Raw genomic sequence first — 23,771 nt, 5'->3', positions numbered from 1 at the left:
CTGATTTCACCCTCCAGCTATCAATCATGCGTGTCCTACCTGGAGTGTACTCGGGTAGCAGGGGAACGGGGAAGTGCCCTTCCTTCCTCTGCTGCTCCAGCCTCTGCCGCCTCTCTAGCTCCTCCTGCTGGGCAGCTTTGGTCACCGCCTCCAACTGGTGCTCCCTCAACAGCATTCTACATCCCAGAGAGAGAAAGAGAGAGAGAGAAGAGGAGAGGGAGAGTAGAGATCTCAGAATAGGCCTCAGGCATCCATCTCTGTTATAGGGCCAACAGACTGACTAGAGTGTGCCAGATTGCATGGGGATACAGTACATTACTAATGCTGTATGTGTTTAGTGCAAACTCGGCCCTCAGGACAAAAAAAGGTTAAAAAAATAAATATATAATGTGGGGGTCCGGAGGACAGAGTTTGGGAAACGCTGGTTTAGAGTGTATTTGTGTGCATGTCTGTTTATCGCCGTATGGGTGTTTGTGAGTATATCTGTCTGTGTGTGAGAGAGAGCTTTAATAATGTAATAAACACTTGGGAAATAATCCCACTCATGGCAGCGTGGTTGACTTGTTGCCAAACTGAGTAATACAGAGATCTTCTTCATTCACGAGAGAAAACCAGTGAGACAGGCTAGAGAACACTGGAGAACACAGCTTTAGATGCACTACGTGTGCAGTAGGGATGATTAAGATCACAAGTTAGGGAATTAATGGTTGAATATCACTGTTCATTGAATCTTTGAAGTTGGTTAAGGGCCTATATTGGATGTTGCTCTCTGTATATATGCGAATTTGGATGTTGTAAGAGGTCATACCTGATGTTCCTCCTCATGTGTGCGGGTTTGTTGGAGTAGGAGAGGGTGCTCTTTTTGGTTTCCCTCAGGGACTGCGAGGGGCTTTGGCTCTCGGGCCGTGAGGACGGTCGAGAGGGGTGGGTCGGCGTCTCCCCCGAGGGTGAGGTAGATGGGGCGGTGCACTGCCATCTCGCAGAGTCCCCTCCCTGCGCTTCATTCTCCGAGCTGAAGGGAGCGCTATGAGGCTGGTCTGTGGAGAGAGAAGGAGGGAGGAGATCACGATATGCAAGACGTAAAATCAAGGAAAATGTACGTCGATTGAACACCTAGAAAGGCATGCTGTATAACAGGGCATGGATTTCTCCATCACTGAAGGAGTGGTATAGACTGATTCAAGAACAGTTTCAAAAAAAGACCCAGAAGGATTTATATTTAAGATCCATTGAGACAGTAATCCTTTGTGTTTAGGAGGGAGTAACTTGGCCAGAGCTGGATACGACTCTGTCTGGCCCTCCTTCCCTGCAGACAGGAGGCACTCTGGACTAGATCTGAGGTGCTTATGTAAGTGCTCATAAACATGGAGCACTTATGAAACACTGAGCGCTGGTGCTGGGGTTGGGGTTATGGGCAGGGGGGCTTTTGGTGCTTCATGGACAGACCGGTTTAAATCACCAGCTTTGTCAGTCAAAGATACTGCCCACATAAACAGCCCCTCCCCTCTCAATATGAACCACATACATATCAACTGTCTCATTGTAGCCAACACTGACAGGCCCAATCCAACCCAATACAGCTCAACCCAGACCCACCTAACCAAGAGCAAAATAGACAAAGCAAATACAGTGCCTTCAGAAAGTATTCACACCCCGTGACTTTTTTCATTTTGTTGTGTTACAACCTGATTATGAGGAGGTAGGAACACCTGGAGCTTGTTGTTTCATTGAGGTTGCATCCAAAACAGCACCCTATACACTGCACCCTGGTCAAAACAGTACTCTATATACTGCACCCTGTTCAAAACAGCACCCTATATACGGAACCCTGGTCAAAACAGTACCCTATATACTGCCCCCTGTTCAAAACAGCACCCTATACACTGCACCCTGGTCAAAACAGCACCCTATACACTGCACCCTAGTCAAAACAGCACCCTATACACTGCACCCTGGTCAAAACAGCACCCTATACACTGCACCCCGGTCAAAACAGCACCCTATACACTGCACCCTGGTCAAAACAGCACCCTATACACTGCACCCTGGTCAAAACAGCACCCTATACACTGCACCCTGGTCAAAACAGTACCCTATATACTGCACCCTGGGAACATTTAAGGAGTAAAAAGTACATTATTTTCTTTAGGAATACAGTGAAGTAAAAGTTGTCAAAAATATAAACAGTATAGTAAAGTACAGATACCCCAAAAACTACTTAAGTAGTACTTTAAAGTATAGTTACTCAAGAACTTTAACCCAATGACTCAAACCGGTGCACCTGGCATCTACTAACATACCCTGTTCAAAGGCACATTCATATTTTGTCTTGCCCATTCACCCTCTGAATGGCACACAATCCATGTCTCAATTGTCTCAAGGCTTAAAAATATTTCATTAACTTGTCTCCTCTCCTTCATCTACACTGATTGAAGTGGATTTAACAGGGGACATCAAAGGATCATAGCTTTCACCTGGATTCACCTGGTCAGTCGATGTCATGGAAAGAGCTGGTGTAACCTAATGTTTTGTACACTCAGTGTACAGAGGTTACTGAAAGGTTGGGCACCAAACCCTTCCCATATGAAATAGGTAATTAAACCATTTAGGTATACGCAATGTAATCCAGAAGATTGTTTAAAGTTTGTGTAAGTCTACTTGTTGTATATCTGGGCTTTGTCCCTCCGTTACAGCCACTGTAAAATTACAGACGTCAAAATTCTCTCTGGGACGGATCATAGCTTAAAATTACCCTTCTGTAGGAAGCAAACCCTTTGTCGATTGCCAGGCATTTTATCAGTCCTTGCTCTACATCACCAGTAACTCCCCCCCCCCTCCCTGCACTGGGTCAAAGGTTAAAATAAAGGGGGAAAAACAGACTGAAACAGAGATCATTCAGAAAACAAATGTTTTCTGTTGCATGCCTTAATGAATATGACCCTGGTGTTAGGGCCAGGGCCAAACCCATGCAAAAGGAGACTTACAAAGAAAACGTATCTTTCAAAAATTCATGAAGATTACAAGACAAGGGTATGGAGTGGTTAGCATCTTCCAAAATCAAGCATCGACTTGCTAACAGCAGAGCCTTGCTGTTTAATATTTATTTTGTGCGTGCAGCAAACGGTGAGTGGCATTTTTTTGTTACTTGTATAACTTTGAGCTGGTAGGTCCGTCCTGGAAATAGTTTAGGCCAGAGACTGTATAACATGTTAACCCTGCCCTCGTTAGCATTTATTTTTTTAATGGGGATTTGACATGTACTTGTTAGCATTGCTAACCTCCAGATTACAGATGCTAAGTGGAGTTTGAAAATTGTGCCCCTAGTGTTCAGTGCCAGTATTAACAAATATCCCAGGATGGCACAAGGTCGGTATGAAGGTATGACAATCTGGATACCTCCCAAGCCGAATGTGCGTGACCGGTGTAGTAAGCATGTTTATGCAATAGCCGGCACTAAGCCTATTAATAGCTAGGTCAGCTTTGATGATCAAGATCCTCAATTACCCCAACCCTCCTGCCATCAAGACAAAACCCATTGGCACCAGGGGGGGTGGTGTGGGATGGTAGGTTATGTTAAGGCTTTACCATGTAGACCAATGCCTCATCAGGCCAAGTTCAACTAGCCGGCATCCAAACATGAATTTTAACAGCGTCACTCTATATCGTTAAGTGATTCTGGATTAGTATTGCTATAGGAGCCTCTGACCAGGTGAGTTGCCAGTGGACGCACACACACCTTGAGGAGAACGTCAGCACTGTCCAACCAAACAGTGGGGACACGATGTTACAGTACACAACCCACCATTACATAACCAAAATAAAAGTTCAATTCTCCCAACACAGGACCCAGGAAACCAAAAAAAGTGAACTTTCTGAATGGTACTGAACAAATCATGGCAATACACAATCTCCCCTGGTTTCTGTGAGCAGGGACGGAGTGGACTAGCTCCATGGCAACGACACTACACACACATCGAGCCGTGGCAGTCGCCCAATCATAAGAGCCAGTGAGTTAAAAGGGACGGTGGCGTCGCGTCACACTGTAGCACGACAGACTATTACTACACAAGGTTGGGGAACATAATACAGGGATATGGGTTAAATCAACCCCCCTCCCCCAAACTCAGCCGTCCAACCAGAGTAATCCTATTAGAGGGAGGGGTGGTCTGACAAAGGACTGCTGGGATATCAAATAGTAAAACAGCCATGGAGTGAAATGAACCGAGGCAAGGAAATGATCCAGTTATTAAAGTTAAATGCCGCAGAATAGGCCTCAGGACCCGACACCACCGACCCCGAACACGGTTTCCTTCCTGGGGACCGGGAGGGGGACAAAGGGCATTCTGAGGGAAACAGTGTACAGCGCTCCCCCGCTACCCCTACAGTACGCCACTAAGCCGTATGTTTGTTTGCTCTTGTGGTGTTATTTTGTGTGGAAAATTCTGCCGTGCCTAGTTAGAGATGAACAATGCAGTGTACCAAAACAGTATCTCTGGTCTCTCTAAACCCACTAGCTAGTAATCCTCTTCAGAGAATACACTGAATACAGAGAATTCACACTCATTCATAATTCTCCTGCCTGGCTCCATTCCACAACCACAGAAAACAGTTACAGTACAAATGGGAGAGGGGATATATTAGTCCTCTGACTGAAGAGACTGTCTCTTATCTATAGACATCACTGGACCTGGGGGCAGGGGTCTACTTTGGGGGGGGAGGGGAAGGGAGGCAGCCGCAACTGGGGTAGTGGGAGGGGGGTCATAATGGAGGCCTTTGAGGCAAACCCCCAAAAAAAAACTGACTAACACACAAAAGGTCACCACAGCGACGACAGACTGCCATTCAACTTCCTGCCATAATTCAGTCCAGAAGCATGGAGAATGCAGACCATTTTTTCCACTTCACGCTCTTTCACATTCATTTGACTCGTATGCATACTGTGCTTCTTAAAGGAGCGTCGCATTTACACACGCAGCAGCCCTTCCCTAACTCCCTCCCTCTCTCTCTGCTGTTTCCCCTGTGGCTGACTGACTAACCCCTCCTTCGTATGGAGGGGCTGGGGTTTCTGGGATGGGTGTAAAGTAGGGGCGTCTTCAAAAAAGCCACAGGGTTACACAACCATGATACACTGGCTTGGCTGTTTATGTAACACTGGCAGCTCTACAGGCAGCTCTGGCTAGCGTCACCGACAACAGAGTAGCAGCATGTGCGTAGTACCGAGTACCAAAGACAGACAATTATCAACCCAGAATGGCAGTGTGCCCTGGAGAATCCCAGGGGGTGCCATGACGACAACAGTGGCTCAAGGTTGTCATGGTCTCCCTTGTATGTGCCACTCAGACAATGATTGGTCTCGAAAGAGTACCACTTTCTCTTCACCAATCACTTTTTAACCCAGCGTTTCGCAACCCAGTCATTTCACAAAAGTCTATTTGATCTATTCTACCACACTTGACTCAACTTCGGCAACTAATCAAAACATCAAGCCCCTGAAAGTAGGTGTTGGTACACAGTAAAACTTCAAATCGCCACCTTTGCCATTTAACAGCCGGGCATCATTCCAGCAAAGAAACACCCGTTTAAAATAAACACCGGATCTAAATTAAATTGTTTACAAGGTTACCATGGACACATCTTTAATATTCCCACAGTCATCTGCATAAAATTATAAAAAACAACGACATTGGAATCCATCATCGTTGCTAGCCCTGGCGACATCAAACTCAAGCTAGCAGTGTTCAAATTCGCAGAGCAAAATTCTGGCAAGGCAACCGCCAGGCATTTTGGAATTGATCCAAAACGAGTGAGAGAATGACGTCTTCAACGTTTGTGAGGTGGACCAGAAAAAGGCAAGTAAATAAATACACGCCTGGCTCAAATAGAAGCCGGTCTTTAATAAGCGGCGGTTGTAGTCAGTGATTTTTTTTTATTAACTGAAGTTTTACGGTAGATCAAAGATGTGTTGCCATCGATAAAACATGTGAGAAACAGTTGAAACTAGGGCTGGGAATTCCCAGGGACCAAACGATACGATATTATCAAGACACTTAGGTGCCCATACTATATGTATTGCGATTCGATACTGTGATTTTGATGTTCCAAACATATTGCTCTGCTCTAGAGAGACAAGAGGACATTTGTTTTGATCAGTCATGGAAATAAAAGTGCTGAAAACATGTTCACTATTTAAAAAGATGGAGAACAATACATAGGATGAAAAATAAGTGACTAGCACTACCTAGCAATTTTTAAAATATTTTTTTACAAATCAATACTTGGGAGTCAATGCAACTATCGATACACCCCCCCCCCATCATCATTGGTTGAAACCCAAGGCTTTCAGAATGTCATCTGAGTGGAGTTGACATGTGAAACCGGTGCTGATCTAGGTCCATAAATGCCTTGAGTGTAGTGTTTCAGAGGCCCTGTTTCCTGGCCTACATATTTGTGTTTGTCATTTTGATACTTTATACTCTGCTGCTGACGCTCACTCTTGACCCACTGAGTTACACAACAGGTCTGCAGGCGGCGCGGGACTAGGCCAAATAAACAGGGGCAGGGCGATATCAAGGACAGTGCGTGCCTGGCGGGGGGAGGGACGAGAGATCTCAGGCTGGGTCAGAGGGGCCTGTGTTAGACAGGGTTGCCAGTAGCATGTGTCGGGGACGAGCGGGTTACCACAGCGACTAACGACCCACTCCAGTTCCAGAAGATCAGAGCCTGCAGGTTTACAGAACGTTTACCGGAGCGAGAACACGCCGCAGAATAGAAATGACTAACTCTGCAGGTCCCACAAACCACCAAACCAGATAAAAACTAACACTGCTTCTGACTGGAGGATGCCTTTTTGTCTACTAGGAACCAGAAAGAATAAAACAAGGTCTGATTAGGGAAAAGATACAAATGGAGAGACATTTGTTTTTACACTGAGAATTTAATTCACACACACACACACACACACACACTTTAGTGAACTGACCCACTGAAAAAGGAGGAGAAAAAAATGGCCCTACTAGAGCGGTCGCCCTCTCTCCATCTACGTCAAATTAAAAGAGATTATAGATTACGCTCAATCCAGCGCACGAGTGAGTTTTACTACAAAAACCAGTGAGAAGACCCTGTGTGCAGCATCACAGCATCAACACATGTTCCCTGAGCGACTACAGGGCACAGAGCAGGAAGACTGCTGGAAGCTTCAATACAGGCCAACTTTTCAGGAGGTTGTCATCAGTTTCACATCAGGCCAAAGGATTTACCAGACAGGCACTAACCAGAAATTGCAATACGCTTGATTAACTCTCAAGTGGGTATAAATTACACACGGACCATGTGAGCCGGAGGAGATTATTCACAAAAGACACAAATCAGTATCAACCTAATAGAAGGCTTCCTGTGTAAGTTCGACGTGAGAAAGGTCAAGATGTGCCAACTTGGAAGATCTCGGAGTACTGCAGCTGTGAACAAAGAAGGGCTAAGAAAGTGGTCAATAGGCTGTATTGAAATCTATGAGCTCAACGGGTTCTGCCCCTCTCCCTGCGCTTACAACCCCGTGGTAAGGAAGCACAGGAGGATGACCCATTTTCTGTCTCCATTTCTTACTCCTGTTGACACACACACACACACAGGCCACCAGTGCAATGATCATGGACGAAGGTAGAGGGAAGCTTATGTAACGGCAGCTTCTGGCGGTTACATAATCCCAAGAACTGTGCGTCCCGTACACACAAACACACCTCATCATTCACCTAATCATGTACACACCCAATCATAAACCACTGACAAAACAGACTGATTTGTACAATTTAGATTCGGTATTCACAAACAAAACCATATGTTCTATTGCCATCAACAACGTATGACAGCCCTTCCCCTAAAACAGGGTGTGTGTGTGTGTGTGTGTGTGTGTGTGTGTGTGTGTGTGTGTGTGTGTGTGTGTGTGAGTGCAACAATTTCAACAGCCCCAAGCAAGTTGTTCTTGTGTGTTTTACAATTGCTTCCATAGGAAACAACCCTCAGAGACCGAACGTTTCTCATCTTCCTATGAGCCAGTTGCTATTAAATGAATGTTTTCCGACAGAAAACCTGCGGCTAGGATAGGATTCTAGGCAAACCTGGGCTGGCTCCTCTGTTCCAAGATCGTCAGGAACAGTCGGAAGTAGAGGGGGCTGTGGCACCATTATCCTAGTGGTGCTTGTGGAAGGATGGGCAGGCTCTGCACTCGTCGCTGCTGGGCTTGGCGGTGGCCTCGGGCGGTTTGATGCTACTGCTCATTGCTCTCCTTTCCTTTGGCTTGGTTTGGGTGCTTTGACGAAGCCAATTTCTGATATCCATCTTGGCAGTGGCAGATTAGCTGGTTCGAGCTAACTAAATAGGCCAAGGCGAATACCGCTAATGCTTTTTACAGGTAGCTAAGAAGCTAACTAAACGCCGTAGTGGTGGGTCGTGTGGCAGAGTTGAGTGAAGCAGCTTCAACGGTAAACTTGACCCGCCCTAATAAATCAAAGTAAAATTTTACAAGCTGAGGCGCATCACGTTATTCACTTAGCATATCACAGATAAGAAGTGTTTTCCCCCCGCTTTAATGGAAACCCAAATTAATCACACCTAGCCACCCCAGTGACTTTCCATAGCCCCCCTACACACCACAGCACGCTCTGCCCATTTGCACCAACTGGGTCACTCAATCATTTGAACTTTTTGGACATTAGACCAGTGGAAATCTGTCCTTTGGTCTGATGAGTCCAAATTTGAGATTTTTGGTTCCAACCGCAGTGTCTTTGTGAGACGCAGAGTAAGTGAACGGATGATGTCCGCATGTGTGGGTCCCACCGTGAAGCATGGAGGAGGTGTGATGGTGCTAATGGTCTAAATTTATTCAAGGTGACACAGTCTAATTTAATCAAGGCATGCTTAACCAGCATGGCTACCACAGCATTCCGCAGCAACATCCCATCTGGTTTGCGCTTAGTGGGACTATCATTTGCTTTTCAACAGGACAATGACCCAACACACCTCCAGGCCGTTTAAGGTCTATTTGACCAAGGAGGAGAGTGATGAGTGCTGTATCAGATGACCTGGCCTCCACAATCACCCAACCTCAACCCAAATGAGATGGTTTGGGATGAGTTGGACCACAGAGTGAAGGAAAAGCAGCCAACAAGTGCTCAGCATATGTGGGAACTCCTTCGAGACTGTTGGAAAAGCATTCCAGGAGAAGCTGGTTGAGAGAATGCCAAGCCTGTACAAAGCTGTCATCAAGACAAAGGGTGGCTACTTTAAAGGATCGCATTGTTTAACACGTTTTTGTTTACTACATGATTCCACATATGTTATTTCATTGTTTTTGTCTTTGCTATTATTCTACGAAAAAACCCTGGAATGAGTAGGCGTCTCCAAACTTTTGACTGGTACTGTATATTTTTCAGTTAGGGATTTTTCTCCATGTTAATGATCCCATTTTCGTTTAAAACGTTCATACCCTAATGGAAAATTCCCCCATGACCATCTAGGAGGTGGCCCCACTAGGATCACAACAACTGTCCATCCAATCAACTACCAAAACCAGAGGAATGGACAGAAAGAAGAGGATAACGAGACCGAACCACAGGCTACCAGTAATCCCAATCGTATAGAAACAACGTGGCCACATCCCTGTATGATGTGGGCTGTCGTGTATAAAAACATGGTTGTTGTAGTTGACCGTGTGTTGCTCCTAATGTTGCACCCAGCCAGACTACTACCAGTTTAACCTAACACTAATCCTCCCACTTGTTTAGGTTACCATAGAAACAGTCAATCAAATAGCCCCCAGATCAAACAAACGAAGTGCTCCCCAACAGGTAACAAACAATATGAGAGTGAAGAGAAAGAATGAAAGGCTAGCGGGTGTCAAACTAATGCATAAGTAGGGAGCGTTACACAACGCTGGTGCGCACACTTACAAAACAACTCCAATTCACAGACAGTAACCACAATGTAAAAACAACCTTGTTAAATCATCACCAAATAATCCATCCACACCTCTTTTTCCAGGTCATCATTTATTCATTCGAAGTGTCCTCCTCAGACATCACCCCGACATGCTGCGGTCATAAGGGTCAGTGACGCTCGCACAGAGAAGGGTCAGTGTGGCAGCGGGGTTCAGGGGATCGCCTACCTGTAAAGGTCTCCGACTCTTCCAGCAGCAGCATGCTTAGTCTCCGTGAGGGGTGTGTGGGGTGTCCAGAGAGCGTGGAGCAGGCGTGCAGTTTGCCCCTCTCTGAGTAGTCTCCCTCTCCGTTCCCCTGCTCTGATGGTGAGGAAATAGGTGGTCTGAGTCCAAGTACCGCTGTCTGCTCCCGAACTCACTAACACACTTCCTCGAGTTGAAAAAGTCTGCCTCAAAGCTGTAAGGCAGAACCGATCTTCTTGTTTACCTTTGTCTCTGTCGCTATCTGTTTATCTGATGAGATGTTTTTCCTACCGACTTACTGAACCCCTGAGCGGCTGGCAATGTGAGTTGTGAGTCAGGCTCACAGCAACCAGGAAACTACTAAACACTCCTTACATAAGTGCTCATGCTGGAGCCGGGCCCCTAGCGGGGGGGGGGGGTAGGGGGGTGTGTGTGTGTGTCTATGTACGCATATATAGACTATTAAAGGTTGGAAAGAAAGTCCAAAAGACGCTCAAGCTTAGAGAAACTTTCAAAGACTAAGTGGTAAACATAAAAAGTATACCAAACCTGACAATATGATAAAACCTCTCCACTGCCATTCAGCTCTTGCTCGAGCCAGACTCCCCCTTACTCAGGATTTAGACACTTACCCATCATCTCTGTATGAACGATGATATACTCCTACTCTGGAATGGGTTTCATGTCTGTCCTCTTGTCAAGCCAGAGTATCTGTGTCAGCTCTACTCTGCCTCTGCCATGCTGCCCCAGTCTCACAAAGAATAGACAGCATGGTTCTGTAACCAGGGCCACCGCCACAAAGGACAGAAGGCTATTGGGACCATTATAAAACGATGAGGCGCTGAAAGCAGCCCGGCCTTGCCTGCCAGTCACAAACCCCCCTTCCACCGGTAGTGTCAGTATGTCGTCAGCAGACACCTCCCCCTTAGCAAGGCTGCCTTAGGTAACAGAGGTAAGAGAGTTCATTCAGACAGGGGGAACGAGGGAATAAGGAAGGAAAGGGGGACGTTCAAAACAATGCAGCGGACTTCGATCACGGGACCCTTTCAAACACACAAACCCATCCAGCTTACCCAGATCAATTTCCAACACACACACACACACACACACACACACACACACACACACACACACACACACACGTGGAGGCTGCAAACAGTAACCCACATCTTTACACTCCAGTCCCCACCTTGTGGAAGAAAGAGCTAGAAACAAGAGAGGAAGGAGGAGAGGAAAGAAAAGGTAGAACCAGCCCTGTGAAGGTTGCTAGCTTGATAATACATCACCCAAAAACTATCTTTTGTTATTTTCATATGATGTGGGCTGGTGACACCTTTCATCTTGAAAGTCCAATATTTTGAAAACTTGACCGCTGACATGCAAAACATGTTGGGACTGTATCAACAGTGGACTAATGACAAAAAAATACCCAAACATTGTTTTTGAGTGTATTTCCTCACCTCCCAAAGAGTAGCAACACTAACACACATTTCCATAGACACAGCCTTGACTTTGCGCAAGTCTTTTAGCTCACATTTCTCTCTGTTTACACAATCAGTCTCAGCAAATGAAAGGGAGGCATGGACTGAGTAATTGACACTTATAAACAACATTTCAATCCAAGTCAGAATGTACCCGTTGAGTGACATAGCAAAAGGAAAGCAGGGACAAAACAATGTGCTGGATTTGTTTACTGCTGTACAAAACAGACTTCCCTACTATTTCCTCCCAACACACACACACACACACACACACACGTGCATGTAAACAGGGCTCTAATGTGGGACCATTTTGGATTGCATTTGCACCTAAATATTTTGCTCTACAACCTGGATGTTTCATATAGGAGCACGAGATAATAATAGTAACGATTAGACTTCAGTGCTTTAGAGATTTTTGTTGTTGTTGCGCATAGTCATTAGCATCATGGTTGTGCCATTTACTACAGCGACAACGGCTTGTTTCTAACACAAACAGTTCAAAAGAGATGACCCGTATTACAGACGCAACATTTGTTCTTTCTACGGCAGATTGGCTGGCCATATTACATTTTTCCCCCCCATGGGCCAATTGTTTACGCCTTGTTCAGTCACGTTACCTCAATAGCTAGCTAGCTAGCTAGCTAGCTAACGACCTGGTAACTTTGCTAGGAGGCGACATCCGAACGTTTGGGGGCACAGGAAGAAAGGAAAAGGGATAGCTTCTTCAGGGGATCAATGATCATAGCAATGAATGAATAACAGATGTCTCGCATGTCTTCACCTACTAACGATGTTCTTAAATAGACTTAACATTTGTATGGAAGATTGTGCTTTTCACAATGTAGAAACCTAATAGTCCACAAACGACTGGTATTTGCGTCAACATATATATTTACAGGATCACATACTAGTTTCTAGAGCACAACATGTGCCTCAGAAGTAGCTATAGCACCAATTATGATATTCCTCAATCGATTAAAACAATATTTTCTGGTGCTGCTAAATGTTATGTCGTCCTCCTAACTTTTATAAATTGGGAGAACCACTGCTACCAATGACAATGTTTAATATAGAGCCCTGATGACAAGTGCAAAACATTGAGCACACACACGCACATAAAACAGCTGTATTCTTGGATGGGGAGCAGCTATTTTGTGACAGTGACAGCGTGACACAGCCTTTGTAGTACCTGCCCTGCCAGTCTGTTCAATCACTACGTTATCCCCAGGCCCAGCTGTGTCTCCAGTCCCCCATCCCTCTTGTTCCCATCTGCTCACCCAGTATCCAGGGCTCTCACTCACACACACACACACACACACACACACACACACACACACACACACACACACACACACACACACACAAAACCTGACCCAAAAACAGGAGCTGCTGCTGCTGGGCCGAGGAACCAGCTCTGGGTGTGCTTTCTGCAATTACGAAAAGCCCAACTAGTGCTTGTGAAAGAGTCTTTTGGGGCGTTTAAATGAAAGAAATCTGCCACCGAATAATGCAGTGGACTTACACGCGTGTGCGCTTGTCTGAACAATTTGCACATCCATGGCCTCACAATATATAAACACCTTGTACAGAGCCTCCACCTGGTCTCGTCAACAGGATATTTTCAGTTGCTCTCAGCCACCCTCGACTATTCGTTTCAAAGTCAAATGTTGAACCAATGGCTCCTGTGGTTCACTGGACGGTGGTGCATCTGCTGCAGCTCCGTGCTGCTCCACGGGAACCAGGGGGCGGGGATGCCTGTACACTCTGCTCGTTTGCTCCTCTCCCTCCATGCCTGCAAGCCTGTCCCCCTGCTTCACATATCCAGTCACTCTATACTTTGTTTCTGGCAAACCTTTTGTGTCTGTCTGACCTCCGCTGCCACCCTACCTGTACATTTCCACTGCCTCAATGTGTCAGTGTTGTTTTGAACGGTATGTCTCAGCTGGGTGAGTAGGCAGTGAAACACATTTAAAACTATGGAGCTGGGCCCGGGCCTGGTTGCATAAAACATTCTGGGGGACAGGGTTCAGGGTACACAGAGAGGGAAGGAGGGCCACAGCACAGGGGGAAATGGGCACACCTCACAGAGCTGAGCTCTCACACCAACACAAGGGAACTATAAAAGGCAGACGGGGAGAGGGATGGGAGAAAAGAAAGAGGAGAGAAGTTTGAACGGAACTTCCCGTGGGAGCGTTGTGAAGGTGTTGTAGCAAAAGGGTTGGTCAAGAAGTCAAAACAGGTATACAGAGAGAGAGGGAGAAAAACAAGTATGCTCACGACTTTGAGAAAGAGAAAGGGGGAGAGAGACAGAGAGAGAGAGCATCCAGGTTCTGGTTGTTATGGCGACTGTAACATCACAGAGAGCGGGTGGCATGGGTGATGGTGCTCTGTGACTATTACCCGAGAGAGAGAGGAGAGGAAGGAGGGAGAAAGAGCACAAAATACACTTCAGAGCCCAGATTAAATATGCTCATTCAAGTAACATAGGAGAACGAACAGTTAATTGGCCAGCATGCATGAGTCAAATGCTAACATAGACTGTTGCTGCCCCAATTATGACAAACACATGCACTAAGCTCCCTCTCTCTGTGTGTGTGCGCAGTGTTGGCTCAAAAAGAACATAACAGGAAATATGTCACGTTAGTTACATGGCCCCAAAAGACACCATGTTCTCTGTGATGCTCCACCATCCATGGTCTAAGATAGATATCATCAACACATGTTGGACTGCTTGTAAGTGGTGTGCTTGTAAGTGGTGTGCTTGTAAGTGGTGTGCTTGTAAGTGGTGTGCTTGTAAGTGGTGTGCTTGTAAGTGGTGTGCTTGTAAGTGGTGTGCTTGTAAGTGGTGTGCTTGTAAGTGGTGTGCTTGTAAGTGGTGAGCTTGTAAGTGGTGTGCTTGTAAGAGGTGTGCTTGTAAGTGGTGTGCTTGTAAGTGGTGTGCTTGTAAGTGGTGTGCTTGTAAGTGGTGTGCTTGTAAGAGGTGTGCTTGTAAGAGGTGTGCTTGTAAGAGGTGAGCTTGTAAGTGGTGTGCTTGTAAGTGGTGTGCTTGTAAGTGGTGTGCTTGTAAGTGGTGTGCTTGTAAGTGGTGTGCTTGTAAGTGGTGTACTTGTAAGCGACGCTGTACTTTTTTTTGACACCACACCAAAAAGCAAGTTCTGCAGGCTCTAGTTTTGTCTAATCTTCATTATTCTCCAGTCGTGTGGTCCAGTGCGGCAAGGAAATACCTAGTTAAGCTGCAGCTGGCCCAGAACAGAGAGGCACGTCTTGTTCTTCATTGTAATCAGAGGGCTGATGTAAATTCTATGCATGCCAGTCTCTCTTGGCTAAGAGTTGAGGAGAGACTGACTGTGTTACTTTTTATAAGAAACATGAACGTGTTAAATCCCAAATTGTTTGCGTAGTCAACTTACACACAGCTCTGACACACACACACACACACACACACACACACACACACACACACACACACACACACACACACACACACACACACACACACACCACCAGGGGTCTTTTCACAGTCCAAAAATACAGAACAATTTCAAGAAAGCATACAGTATTATATAGAGCCATTATTGCATGGAACTACCTTCCATCTCATATTGCTCAAATAAGCAGCAAAGAAACAGATAAAGCAACACCTCGCGACACAACGCCTCTCCCCTATTTCACCTAGATAATTTGTGTGCATGTATTGATATGTAGGCTGTGTGTGCCTTCAATAACAAATCTTCAGTTTTTCTGTCCAATTCTGAGCTATTCTTGTCTATTAATGTTGAGTATTGTGTCATGTTTCATGTTCTGTGTGGACCCCAGGAAGAGTAGCTGCTGCTTTTGCAACAGCTAATAGTTATCCTAATAAAATAACAAATGCCAAGGATGGTGTGGAATTGTATTTGACTTGATGGGCAAAATAGGCCCAATTCCCAGGCGCATACAGCTACAGGTGAATGGCAACATGATAGTTGATACATTTATCATGTGGCTCAGAAGACTATTTTGAGAGCGTTTTCATGTTTAGTTAAAGAAAGAGACTGTGCCGACCTGAGGGTACATGATATGTTATGAACGAGGTCAAGAACCTTGCTCTGCAGCTTGGAGACCTTTACGGTACACCAGTGATTTTCCCAGGAAATGTTTTAAACGTTTAAACACAAGCAATTCTGTTTTCAAAATGGCACCAACCACTTTTTAAGGTGTGTCCTGAAAGTGTATTTCTGCACCACGCTGACTGGAAGCCACAATAAAACTACTCGACCGAATCATGTTTAGGGTTCGAAAGTTCTGGTTAACTTTCCCAAAAGTCTTAAGTTTTTCCAGAAATCCCGATTGGAAGATTCCCAGAATCAAGAAGGAATAAGCAGGAAATCTGAAATCCTCCAACCAGGATTTCAGGAAAAACCTGGGAATTTGGGGAATGTAAGTAGAATTACACAACCCTAAGCATGTTAAATGCCATGTTGTCATGTTGAAGCTGATGGATCAGTGCAGCACCTGCTTGCTGCTATATGGATAGATATCTGGTAACCAAAAGACAGGAATAGGAAGAAATTAGACAGATATAGAGTTAGTATGGAGATGGCAGAGGGAGGAAGTGATCCTCACTTCCCCGGGCCTGCCGTTGGTACTAGTGACCTTAATCCTACAGCAATATGTTAACATCCAGACAGGCCTGGGCATAGGGGGAGTAGGGTTACGTAATGTGTACATATGTCTGACGTATGTGTGTGTGTGGGTGTGTGTGTCAGAGTAAGTAGGAGTGTGAGAGTGCATAAGTCCTGACACTGAGCAGAGTTAAAGTACAGTAGCTAGCCTACATGTTGAGTAGTTATGCATATTTTTCTTTTTTTAATAGTTACATATTGGGATATACTTTTTGCGCTAGTTGGGTGGTACCTGCACCGAACCTCCAGTATATTCCCTTCATAGATTGTTCTCGGTCTTCTTTTTCTTTTTTTTTTAATAGGGAGCCAATTTGTTTTCAGCCCCTTTAATTTCCCTGACTGATCAAAACTCGTTCTCTCATGTTCTCGTCTCTCTGCAGCAGGCATATGGTAAGCGATATGTTTACGACATCGAATCGCAATAAAATCACTGTAACGAATGGCAATGCACATCGTATCGGCACCTAAGTATCGTATCGTGAGGTCCCTGGAAATTCCCAGTCCTAATATTGAGGGCAATCCCTTTTCCTGACTGTGAACCAACTATTTCTATAACAAAACATGACAAAGAACCAAACACACAGACAAACTCTATTATTAAACCCAACTCTGATGCTTAAGGTCGCTGTGCGTGTGTGAGCGCCCGCGTGCTGCAGTAGAGCTGCACGGCTGAATGAGGCATAGTTGCGCAGACACAAAGAGAACCGGAGGAGGCGAGGGGTAGAGGGCTGTCTCTCATAACGCAGTGTCACAGTGACATAGACAAAAACGGCTGTGTGAATGTCACCACAACCCAGGGAGTGAGCAGCACAGAGAGGGTAGGAGAGGGAAATAACTGCCCAGAGTGGGTGAAATTGCGCTTTGGTGATGAAATTCAACTTACTGATGTTTAAAATGCATTTTAAACAAGACAAATATGATTATTCACGTTCTGAAACTTTCAGTGGGGACTTTCTACGATTGCATTACCAGTATATCAAAAAGTCAGATTTCGTAACCTAATACATGCGATAATAAGCACCGAGCTCTGTTGACAGAGCAGTGCAGCTTTCTCACAGCAACTTTTAGGATTGGACATGTTGAGCCTGTAAGGTAGCCTTTATTCTCGCACAGCATCCAGCCAAACTGGCGCGATGCTGAGCAATTTTCTTTCATTTGAACCACTTTTTTCTCTCTGGCCTCCATTGATTTAGTCACCTGAATTTTAGCCATCATACAAGGGTAAAAACTCCAATAACATTTGAACAGATTATGACAAAGACATGAGGTTTGGACCATTGTTTTTTTACCCATTGGTCAAAATATGAATATTTCATTGGACACCCTACCCTCTCTCTCATAGGTATGAGCACGGTTAATTAATTAAGAGAATATCCGAATGTAGACATTAGTATTCGACTTTGATTACTTGCCAGAATATATATAATTTTTTTTAAACAAACTATACAAACAATGAAAAGGCTTTTCCTGAATTAAATAAACGTGACATTGCTACATACAGCGCATTCAGACCCCTTGCCTTTTTCCACATTGTTACGTAACAGCCTTATTATAAAATGGATTAAATTACATTTTCCCTCATCAATTTACAACCAAAAACTGTTTTTTTGAAATAAAAAAAACAGAAATGCCTTATTTACATAAGTATTCAGACCCTTTGCTATGAGACTCGAAATTGAGCTCAGGTGCATCCTGTTTCCATTGATCATCCTTGAGATGCTTCTACAACTTCATTAGTCCAACTGTGGTATATTCAATTGATTGGACATGATTTGGAAAGGCACACACCTGACTATATAAGGTCCCACAATTGACAGTGCATGTCAGAGCAAAAACCAAGCCATGAGGTTGAAGGAATTGTCCGTAGAGCTCCGTTCACATTTGTTTTATTACCTATTGAACTGCCTCTTTCAAGACAAGTGTGTCCCGAAGTTGGAGGATTTATAGATCCCCTCGTCACTTTCTGGGAGTCACCCTCTGAGTTTCGTTAGTAACACGTGCCAACGGTGGGCCCTCCGAGTGAGTTGGTAGGGGCGAGGGAGGGGATTCACTGTTTCGCTACAAGGACTCAGTCTGGTGAAGATCGGAAGATGCGAGGCTGGAGCCAACTACGTTTCGTCAAACCAACCAGGGTGGTTTTGTTGATTACAAACACAAAGCACTGTTGTTGACAGGCTTTAGTTCAGTTGGCATTTCTTTATTCAAGCCAAGGCAGTTTGTAGCAAGCAGTGATCCAATCGCTTTTTAATTTGTTTTGTGCAATGCCTCTCGGGCAGACTGATAGCGCAGCCGCAATCTGGTAATTACAAGGCTAAGGGAGCACACCAAATAGCCTAAAATAGCCTTGCTAGCTGGCTATCTTAACTAGCTTCTTTACATGGATTTGATGCAGTCAAGACAGCCACTACCAGATGGTATGACAACTTATGAAACAGTAACACGTTTGCCTAACCCCCCACCCCTCCTGAAGCAGAACAGAGTTCAGACAGGATTCATCTCCTGTAAAGTCATGCTACCAAAGACTACCCCGAACATCTGTGTAAATGCTGCCAGGTACAGACAATAAGAAAGGGGAACACACGGACGCACACCACTGAGACGATATGACTGTAGGTTTTCAAACCACTTTCATGACATCAGTTCAATATCACTCCTGGTCACTTGCACCTCCTCAATGACAAGTATTTTCCTCCCATTAAAACCCGTTGTATAGGCATCTTAGTTGACGCTTTCCATGCCAGACATAATATCATTGGACATCATCTCTACTCATGGAATTTCTTTATACAACATTTAATCAGGATGCGTGTGTGTCTTTCAGTTTCCACCTACCGGGGATGTCATCTTCATCATCGCCATCATTCTCATCCTCCTCCTCACTGTTGAGGCAGTGGGGCTCCATGTGTCTCCCCGAGGTCTCCTCGTCAGACATGGTGTCCCCTCAGTCACGCCGGGGACATTACCTAGGCATCCTCACACACACAGGCCATCTGCAACACACACACACACACACACACGCACACTTATTTGGACACTGCTTTGGCATAAAAACGTAGCCTACACAGTTATTTCATTTTTGTTCTATGTCTTGCAGTGCAAAAAAAATAAAACATAGTAATTGAACACACACACACACTACCTTGACAATCTCGCAGAGCGACAACATACAGAATTGCCAATGCATAACTCAAAGCCGTCTAACAATACCATTGAAACTAGAGCCCGACCGATGCATCATTTCACTGGTACTATCTGCCGATAACCGATATTCAATAAAAAGGATAAAAAAATTGAATCTCATGCCACCTGAAAAGTTATTGTCACAATGTAAGAAACCCACATTTGAAACATACAGTGGCTTGCGAAAGTATTCACCCCCTTGGCATTTTTCCTATTTTGTTGCCTTACAACCTGGAATTAAAATAGATTGTTTTGGGGAGTTTGTATCATTTGATTTACACAACATGCCTACCACTTTGAAGATGCTAAATATTTTTTGGTGAAAAACTAGAAATATCACAAAAAAACAGAACTTGAGCATGCATAACTATTCACCCCCCCCCCCCAAAGTCAATACTCTGTAGAGCCACCTTTTGCAGCAATTTCAGCTGCAAGTCTCTTGGGGTATGTCTCTATAACATCTCCTCCCATCTTCAATGTTTCCAATACAACAGTCACTGAGGATTCCCTGGGTTTCATCAGGGGAACATGGTGGACTTTCCAAGAGGGTGGATCAGAAGTAAGGTGCAGGGGATCACCATCATCATTCATACCCCAACCCTGTTCTCTTTATTTTTTCTCCATCTCTCCCCCCTCCGCCCTTCTCTCCTCCAACACCTCTTCTCTTCCTCCATCTTTCCCGCTCTCATCCCACCCCCTTTTCTCTCACCAGTGGTTCGGAGGACCCTCCGGTGATCAGCCACCCCCACTCTCCTCTGAACTTAATCTCCAGCACCACTGATTCCTCCTGATTCTCATTTCCCCCTCTTCAGTCTCAGTACTACCAGTCTCTCTGGCTGCCTCCTTGCTGCTTACATAATTAAATGAGCTGTTTTTAAGAATTAAGCCTTCAGATAGCTCTTTGTTGACTGTTGCTGGGTGTTATCATCCACTATCAGCACCGGCCTGTACCCTACCCGCCCTAAGCTCTCTCCTGGCCTCTTACACTAAGTCTGAATTTGTCCTGCTTGGTGACCTATACTGGGACATGCTTAAACCCCCTGACCAAGTCTTAAAACAATGTGACTCCTTAAATCTCTCTCAGATTATTATCAGTCCCACAATAATCCTGATAGGCATCAGTCCGGTGTTTTCTGTAATGACCTTAGTGATCACTGTTTTTTGACTGGCTCTTGTTCAGGCAAAATGAGAAATAAGTGCACTCAGGCTATCTGGAAGGCCAAAGTGTGTTACTTTAAGGAGCAGTTCTCTCTCTGTGGGTCTAACCCCAAGAAGTTCTGGAAAATGTTGAAGGACCTGTAGAATAAACCCTCCTCCTCACAGCTGCCCATGTCCCTTAATGTTGATGATTTGTTGTTATTGACAAGGAGCGTATGGCTGAGCTCTTTAATCAACACTTCATTAAGTCAGGATAACAGACACAGCCATGCCTCCTTGCCAGCAACATTTCCTCATCTCCCAGCCCTTCTAATGCAACTAACCCTGATGCTCCTCCCTCTTTTTCCCCCTTCCCTGCTCCACAGTTTCTTCCTGCAGGTGGTCACTGATTCGGAGGTGCTAAAAGAGCTCCTTAAACTTGGCCCCCCAAAAATAGCTAGGTCAGATAGTTTAGGGATGCACTATATATCGGTATTGGCCGATATTAGCTGAAAATAAAACACAGAACTAGAGCTACACAGAACTAAAGCAGAAAAATACTAAGCCAACAACGAAACAAGTTGAAGTCGTGCAGTCATTTGAAAGAGCAAGAACATTTCAGCGAGAACTCACAGGTGAAAAACATTAAACGCCAAGATAATGGAATTCGTTGCCCTTGACAATCAACCGTTCTCTGTCGTGGAAGATGTTCGCTTTTGCCAACTGGTCGAGCACAGGTACACTCTACCAAGTAGGCTGTATTTTTCAGATGTTGCCCTACCGGAGTTACACAGTATTGTTGAAACGCACATCCATGAGCTACTTGCTATGGGTGTCACTGCATTTAGCTTCATGACTGATATTTGGACCAGTGATGTCAGCCCCATGAGCATGCAGAGTCTGACAGCACAGTGGGTCGCCGAGTATTTCGTACTGAGGAAAGCTCGATTGCACGCTCAGGAATGTGCTGGTTCTCATACCGCTGCTGCCATTTCAATGGCATTTGAGAACATGTTTGAAACATGAACACACTCCTAGCTCCATTCGAACAACTGACTGGAGAAATAAGCTACATCAACTGCGTTTATAGCAGACGTGATACCCTCTGTCATGGCTAGGGTTGAACATTTGGGGGAATATTCAGAGGTGGAAACTGTCCGTGGGAATTAACGGAAACATATGCAAATTAATAGTAATACCATTTAAATGGAGATGTTTTTTGCATTGGATATATTTGCCATATATGGAGATATGATAAGGTAAAAGGTTTCTGTTTCTAAGTAGACAATTGCAAATGATTAAATCCTTTCAATAGAAAAAAAATGCAGTTATGAATTGAACTTTAATTAAATGAGTTGACTCTTCACATGGAATGATTTGTTCTTAACTGACTTGCCAAGTTAAATAAGGGTCAAATAAAACAAGATTTTTGAAATAAGATGAAACATGTATGACAACAGGTGAATTTAAACTCAGCAGGCTCAGGCAAGTTGAAACAAACATGGTAGCAAAAACTAACTAGCAGAAATTGTTAACAAGTTAGAAATGATTTAATACACTTTGCTGTTGTGCACACTGAGGAAGAGCGGCACGGACAGACAGAACTAAAACTTTACTGATTGACATGTATGAATGAAAACCTGGTTGAGACTAAAGAAATGAACAATGAAACAGCACAGCAAGTAAGCGATTGAATTATGCTTTACTGGTAATGGGGACATACGTAAATGCCAAAAATATATATTTTTGATCAGTGTATGTGTGTAACTATATCTGTACTAGAATGCTTAAAAGTCAGCAAAGTTTTAAATATTGCTTATTGGTATCGTTTTTTTTTTTGAGGGCATGGAAAATATCAGATATCAGCCAAAAATCTAACATTTTTTTTTTTTAAATGTTAAATCAGCCAAAAAATGTCATACATTCAGAGGTCATTCAATTCAATATTCATCAATAATATTTTAAAAAGTCATTTCTGGCTAAAGAGACAAGACCAACAAGGGAAAGCCATGAACTATTAGTACAGGAAGATTGCAATAAAAACGATACTACAGAGATACAAAATAAGTTTGTTTTTCCTCTAAGAACTTGAGAAACTAATTCAAGAACAATCTAATGTAATCTATTACAAAAAATAAAGCAAACTGGTGGAATATGGAGAAATATGCACGAAATTCTTCCTGAATATCCAATACAGGAATGCTAACCATTTTTTTTTGCAGAAACTCGTTACTGAAGATGGAGTCGTCTATGATTTGCCAAATTATATTTTAAAAAGAGGAAGCTAATTATTTTAGGCAGATGTTATCTTTTCCATCTCATCCTCTCCCACTGAATTAATATTATGGTAAGGAATTCTTTCCAAATAATATAAAAATGGAAGATTAACAAAAATATCTGTGTGAAGGCCAAATGACAGAGGAATAACTTTGAGGCTATTAAATCCTTTCAGTCTGGAAAAACCCCAGGGCTTGATGGCATACCGGTAGAGGTATTTCAAGCTTTTTTTTTTATATACTAAAAGCTCCATTGTTAGATTGTTTTAACTACTGCTATAGAAATGGTAGTCTGCCAGGTACTCAGCAGGAAGGTCTGATTTCTCTATTAAAACGAGACCCAGATAGCAAATCTAAAAAACTGGAGGCCCCTTACACTTCAATGTTGTGAACTTGTGACTCAAAAATACTAGCGAATTACATAGCACTCAGAATTAAAAGGGTTTTTACCGGGTATTGTTCATCCTGATCAGACAATTAATTGAAAATGATACTTCTTTCAAAGCATCTCTCCTTTTCAAACAATAATTGCAGAGCTGGCTACAATTTCAATTTCATCCCCCTGAAAAGATATAGAACAAATATTATGGCTGAACTCAAATGTGCTGGTTGATAAAATACCTGTATTTATTTATGCACGTCTAGTTTAGATCCTTTCTTCGTCTTTAAGGCTGCAGCCCCTATCTATCATCCTCATCTATCACCTTTTTAACCTGTTCCCAACCTGTTCCCATCGCTTGAAAGGCAGTCATGTTGCATCCTTTATTTAAAGGCCAATTTCTATCTTGCCCTGTTTATCAAGTGTTGGAAAAACTTGACAATCAACTGACATGCTTTCTTGATGTCTATAGTATTCTCTCTG

At 44.0% G+C, this 23,771-nt stretch overlaps 1 protein-coding gene across 6 annotated transcripts in view; it reads right to left on the bottom strand.

Annotated features, from left to right (window-relative positions):
• The window catches only part of LOC118361303 (helicase ARIP4-like), a 65,351-nt gene that overhangs the window by 21,723 nt on the left and 19,857 nt on the right, over positions 1–23,771 (bottom strand). For 3 of the 6 annotated variants that reach the window (XM_052482992.1, XM_052482991.1, XM_052482993.1), the window contains exons 2-5: positions 19,149–19,306; positions 10,157–10,288; positions 809–1,037; positions 40–176 (exon numbers count right to left, since the gene is read on the bottom strand). In XM_052482992.1, coding sequence (XP_052338952.1) covers positions 40–176; positions 809–1,037; positions 10,157–10,288; positions 19,149–19,248 — 598 coding nt within the window. In that variant the 5' untranslated portion in view covers positions 19,249–19,306. Of the gene's footprint in view, positions 1–39; positions 177–808; positions 1,038–10,156; positions 10,508–10,803; positions 10,964–19,148; positions 19,307–23,771 lie in introns of those variants that run through there. The other 3 variants (XM_052482995.1, XM_035741133.2, XM_035741136.2) reach the window with 3 other exon arrangements.

The sequence above is a fragment of the Oncorhynchus keta genome, chromosome 28 (genome assembly GCF_023373465.1).
Source record: "Oncorhynchus keta strain PuntledgeMale-10-30-2019 chromosome 28, Oket_V2, whole genome shotgun sequence".
Taxonomy (NCBI): domain Eukaryota; kingdom Metazoa; phylum Chordata; class Actinopteri; order Salmoniformes; family Salmonidae; genus Oncorhynchus; species Oncorhynchus keta.
The sequence above is the reverse complement of the archived record's forward strand: the minus strand, read 5'-3'. Positions and strand labels throughout refer to the sequence as shown.